The 6,000-nt window shown below is 44.3% G+C and overlaps 1 protein-coding gene across 3 annotated transcripts in view; it reads right to left on the minus strand.

The window, feature by feature from the left end:
• The window catches only part of NRK (Nik related kinase), a 166,860-nt gene extending 161,850 nt beyond the window's left edge, over window positions 1–5,010 (minus strand). For all 3 annotated transcript variants that reach the window (XM_067722527.1, XM_067722526.1, XM_067722525.1), the window contains exon 1: window positions 4,677–5,010. In XM_067722527.1, the coding sequence (XP_067578628.1) occupies window positions 4,677–4,733 (57 nt within the window). In that variant the 5' untranslated portion in view covers window positions 4,734–5,010. The remainder of the gene's footprint in view (window positions 1–4,676) is intronic.
• Window positions 5,011–6,000: the final 990 nt, after the last annotated feature.

The raw sequence follows: 6,000 nt of genomic DNA on the forward strand, positions 1-6,000 counted from the left end.
TCTTTATATGTATGACTGCTATATCAATTTAGAGAATACTTGGTGGTTCAGTATGTTCCGGTGTTCCATTTGGTTAAAAGAATGGTCACTTAACAAGAAAACTTAATTTGTGAAAGTTTTTTTCAAAAGATATTACTAAAAGTCTAAGTTTTAAAACATTTTTGAACCATAAAATGTTGGGCAAATACTCCATACTTCGTTATGTTTTTCTATGTATCTAAATTAACTCTTGCAATTTAAAAGTCCTAGTCTGCCCCCTGAAATCCTGAAATTGGGGAGTTGTTTCTGTCTTCTGAATTCAAGAAGAGGGGGGAAAATGGGAACATTGATGGGTAATTTTATTAAAGGCAGGGGGTTGGGGGTAACAGGAAGAAAAAGAACCACTAGAAGGCAGTGTTTGCTGGTCATGGAAGAGACGCAAAAGCAAAGGCTGATCTACAGGACCAAATACAGCAGAAATTAAGAACAAAGTGGAAATGATAAATGGTCATCATAGGTAGCAATAAATTTCAGATTTAGGGCAGTAAAAGAGAATCATAGAACACATTCCAGTAGTTAGACAGCTAAAGGAAGAAAAGAGATTGCACAGTACCTAGAAAGAGCAGAGGCTATTGTTCTTTTGTTTTAAATATTAGAAAATGTGATTTTATGAAAATAGTTTATGGAGAGAGAACCTGAAAGTGGCAGATAAAACAAAATAAGTGTCAGAGTAAGTTTCAGAGATATTTGGAGGAATGGGCTTCACAATTCAAGTGGAAAATTTAAAAAGGACAATCTCTTCCTTTAGACTAGTGTTTCTCAAACTGTGAACTGCATAGACTCTCCTTACATGAGACTCATCTGGAGAATCTTGTTTAAAATACAGATTCCTTGTCCCAACCATGGAATTATGAAACTAGAATTTCTGTGGATGGGTCTCAAGATCCAAGATCATTCTTGGGCACTGTTCTGGTGCACTAACATAAAACCCACTGCTCTAGATATTGAGGGGAAAAAGACTGAGAAAACTGATTGAAGTACAATGTCATTTTGAGGTGATGCTCTGGGATACCTAATGGAGGATATGTTGAATATTTCAATCTTTGTGGACTAGAAGGTAAAACTGATTCAAAATAGGGGGCTAAGGGACTTGAGAAAGTGAAAGTTTCTCATGACTGAGTGTGGAAAGCAGGCTTGGTCTGGGTGAAGGAAGACTGGGAGAGCTAGCAGTTATATTTAAATATAAACTTAATGTAATTCAAATATAGTTTTTTGGATCATGTACTATTTCAGATCACCTCTGCCACCACTGTCCTCCAGGCCTGTCTAATCCTGACCCCAATATAGATTAGGACTACACACGGCAGTGTCAAATACGAAGGCCAGAGTTGTGAGGAATGTCATTACCATACTGGGCACAGAAGGCAAAGGGGACTATCATAGTGAAAGACATGCCAGATTTGGAGATGAAGAAATAGTTTCCAGTCCCAAGGATTGAGTGACATATGCATAGTAGGGAAAAAACCTTATATATATATATATATATATATATATATATATATATATATATATATATATATATATATATATATATATATATATATATATATATATCTCCCCAGGTATTGCTGCTGGCAGACAATGTGAAACACAGATTTTATATATATATATATATATATACACACACACACATACATACATATGTATATATATGTATATATATATATACATATATATATGGTTTTGCCATTCTCTTTTTCAAAAAGGAAGCACAAACCACAAATCTCTGTACTTTCTTTTCTGTTTTGTCACCTATAGGAAATGTTTATTCAATAGTAAGTCAGGAAAAATGGAAAAATGACAGTAACCCACTAATTAACAAAGAAAATGTAGCTTACCCACCTGGCAGTCTCTGGTTATTATGTTTACTCTTTTATTTTACGTCTTTAACTTTAGGGAATTATGCAAAAAAGAAAGTACATTTCTCTCTCCCCTCTCCCTGCTTCCCCAGCTTTCACTATTGTTTAATATTTTAGGTCTTAAAAGATATCTATCTAATAACAAAAATGCCAAATAACCTTCTACTACTTTCTTTAAATCACAATTTGCACAGCCAGCTTGGTCTCTTTCAAAGGTCCTTGTCTTGTGGTCATTTAGCTGGCCAGCCCTAGAACGGACATAATATATCAATCTTAAACTAGATCCATATTTAATCATTCTATACTCTTCAAGATTCTTTTCTTGCTCAGTGTGAAACTCCAAAGTCTGAATCCCCCCTCATTATCTGGCTGTTGCCAAGTTGGTATACTTGGTGTTGACAGATGCCAACTTTCTGACCTCATATGTATCCTATTGAGGATAATTATCACAAGGGATCTCACCATATGCAGGTTTCTTTGCTTGCTTTATCATCTCTACTTTGCATCAAAATGCAAACTTCCAAACAGATAACTTAGATATCTCTTGACCTTTTCATTTACTCTTATTTCTTCAGCAACTTAGGAAATAAGTCAAATGCAAAGAAATCCAAAATCACTAATCTATACCTCAGTGACCAAAACAACAGTGAATGTTTTGCATCTCTAAAAATTTGATGTAAAAAAAGAATTCTAAATGGGGGTGCTCTTCTTCTGCTTGATTTCTCAGGGTTTAGACCCTGATGGATGTTCAGGAAGAGGGGAAACTTATGCATAATTTGCTCACATGGAGAAGATCTCCATGATATAAAATAGCTCCTATGTAATAGAAATTTAGAAATTGTTAGAAGTTGAGGACCTTACGAGACTTTCATGAAGTCTGTAAAATAAGGCCAAACATCAATGCCCTGAAATTTTGTCTTCTCCCTATCCCTATATTAAAAACTAACCTCATCTTTCTCCCCTCCACACCCCCACCAACCCCCAGAAAACTATTTAAGTGAGCTGCAATGTAAAGATTGTAGCCTTTCCCCTTATCTTCTTGGCTCTCACCAAGTTCTCATGTCCAGGGCCATGACCGGGTCAGTTAGTCTGGGCCATTTCCCCCCATTTTTTTTTTTTTTTTTTTGCAGCAATCAAACCTTTTCTCCTTGTTTTTGGAATTCCGTGCTCTATCATTTCTAGGAGGTCTTTCCCATTCCTCCCTTCAGTCAATTTAAAAAAGAGTTTATTTCAGTTTGCCTATGTGTGGTTTCCATATTTGCCCTAGTTTTTTTTTTTTTTTTTTCTCTTTCCCCCACCGTACACAGAGAATGTTGGAGGAGGGTAACATTTCATTCATTGGTTTTACACTTGGGAGCAAATCTAGTCAGAATGTGAAAGTGCTGTTCAGAAAGGAAACCACCAATTGAGGCCTCCATATTCCAGAAATCTCATGTATACACTGAGTGGAAAAATATTTAACTTTTAAAAATTCTGTGACTTTATTTTATGAAGCTGCATCAATAACCACAATGCTGATTATCTGTAATTCAACACGTTTACATTGAGGCTCCTTTAAAAAAAAGGCTGAGAACAATTTGCTAAAATGTTACCCATGTGCATCACCTCCTCCTCCACATTGTTTTAGTGTGAAATTATATAGGTGAGCCTTGGGGAATGCCCCAGTTTTGAGGGGGACAGGTGTCTGCCATCATCAGGAAAACAATATTTAAATGTAAATATGTATAAAATTAAGGCACTGCTACTTTGAATAGCCCCATAACCTCAAGGTTAATATTTAGCTTTCCCCAAAGCAAGCAGGCCACTGCCCTGTACTACAGTTGCCTGGTGATCATTCCAGCACGGTGCATGCTTATTCCCTTTAGAGAGTCCAGGGGCCCTTTGCATTCAAGAGAGGGTGCGAGTGAAATGCCAATCTAAAACGGGAACTTGAAAAACGGATTTGGGTGGGATCCAATATCTGCCAGAAACCAGATGCCAATGAAATAAACGGTGCTGCTAAAATAATAAGTCTACTAATAACGACGGCGATAATAGCTCACCAATCAATTACAACTCTGGAGGAAAGCTGGGCATTTGGGAAAAGGAGAATCCGCAAACGAAAACCACGAGAAAAAGCTAAATCTGGTTAGCAAGTGAGCGCAATACATTTTATTTTTTAAATTGGGGTGTGCAGAATTCACTTCTTCCCCAAGCGGCGTCGAGTTCTTTAGCTCCAGCAATACTAAATCAGGACCAGTGCCCTGGCAGAGTAAGAAGGTTTTAGAAAGTGCTATTAGAAAGTGAGACTTCAACGCTTGAATTTTCTGGCCCGCTGGCACCTAGAAGGAAAGGTCACGCTGAGAGTGGGCATCTCTTCTGGCAAAAGAAGAAGCAAACGACGGGGCGGCAGGGTGACAGAGAGGCGTGCTTTCAGGAAGCCACGCGTCGTCGCGCTCTTTGGCCTCTCCTTGGGCCCCGCTAGGACAAGTACCCGAGCGCCGCTAGACCAAACGGGCCACATTTAGAACAGGTCCCGCTGTTTGTGGCCCGCACCAACCTACTGCCACCTCTTCCCACCATCCCTCTTCCCCCGGCCCTTTGCCTTTCCGTGAGTTTGGAGCAACCCGGGTACCCAGGGGGCGCCTTTCCCGCAAGCCCACTCCCGGGGCCCCCTCCTGCAGTCGCGGTCTTATCGAAGTCCTGGCCTAGCCAGGCTTTCGGACGTCTGTCCCCTCCATCGATGCTCAGAACTCGCAGAAGAGAGCACTTCGGGGGTGACGGGCGTCCTCTACTCACCGGCAAGTGGCCCAGATCCGTGACCTCCTTGTCCCTCCAACCCCCAGGTCCCGCCATGACTTCGAGCGGAACCGGAGCGGGTGACTGAGTTAGGCACGCTCGGGGAGTCTGAGGTGGAAGCGGACAGAAGTCCAAGGAGGAGAAGGGAAAGGGAAAGGGCCGGGGAAGGCAACGGGGACCAGGGTTTGCGGCGTGGGAGAAAGAGGAGGGGAATGTGGAGGGAAAAGAGCGAGGAGTGGAGGGAAGCCGGAGTTTGAGAGGCGGGAAAACGAGTCTGGCTAAGGCGAGAGAAGAGTCTGAGCGTCCGTCCCGGAGACCAAGGAGTGAGAAGGGTGCTCCGAGGGCGAGAGCGTAGCGTCTGTCCCGGCAGGGTGCGCCTCTTTCAGGGTGGGGAGGGGGGCGGTGCAAGGAGGGGGCCCGGGAGCAGCTCGAAGGGGATTGGTGCAGCGTCACGTCGCCAGGTGGGCAGCCCCGCGGCGGGGAGGCGGGCGAGGGGGCCACTGGCCGAGAGAGGTGCTGAAGGACTATAACGGTTTGCGAGCCGGCCCCCGGCGCCCGCCCCCTCCCACGTCCACCGCTGAGCCCGCCGCCCCCGCCCCCGCTGGCGAGTGTTCCACAGGAAACTTTTTCGAGGCAGCTGCCAGCCCCGGAAAACCGGTCCCGCTCCGCGCCGCTCCCAGTCTGGGCCCCACAGCTCTGCAGTCCAAACAGCCCGCGCCCTCACCTCTCCACGAAACACTTGTGACTTTTCTAGTTGTCTATTTTCTCTTTCTGCTCCTCTAATTTTATTGCTCCATTTATTGCAAAGACCCATCAAGATAGATAAGGAAATGACTTACCACTGGGTTAGGGATCAGACCTAGGCGAGCCCCTGTGCGGGCGGGGCGGGGAGAAAACACCAAGTTCGCCGCAGGGCTACCACAGCTTGGTCTTCGAAGCCACTAGCCTAGGGCAGCGCAGCGTGGACAGGGCCGCTGCGAAGTCCCCTCGAGGGGGTCTACATCTCTTCTAGCCCCGGGCTAGTTGGTACTAGGCCCGGGCTGCCCAGTCGGAACCGCACCTGTTCACAGGTGCTGGGAGTTAAGAGAGACTGAGTCTCAGAAGCCCTGGTTACCCCGGGTCCTAAGTTTGCAGTTCGCCGCGTTCGTAAAGCGCAGAGAAAGTTCCTGCGTCCTTCCCAGTCTCCAGCTCTTGGGCCGGGTTTCATTCATTCGCTCCTTTGTTGCAGAACATTTCCGGGTGCCCAGGCTGTTCGCCTCCGTTTCCCCACAAAGCGCAGGAGGTCCGATACACGGTTTAAAAGAATCTGACAGAGGCGATTTAA

This window comes from Pseudorca crassidens, chromosome X (assembly GCF_039906515.1).
Source record: "Pseudorca crassidens isolate mPseCra1 chromosome X, mPseCra1.hap1, whole genome shotgun sequence".
Lineage (NCBI taxonomy): Eukaryota > Metazoa > Chordata > Mammalia > Artiodactyla > Delphinidae > Pseudorca > Pseudorca crassidens.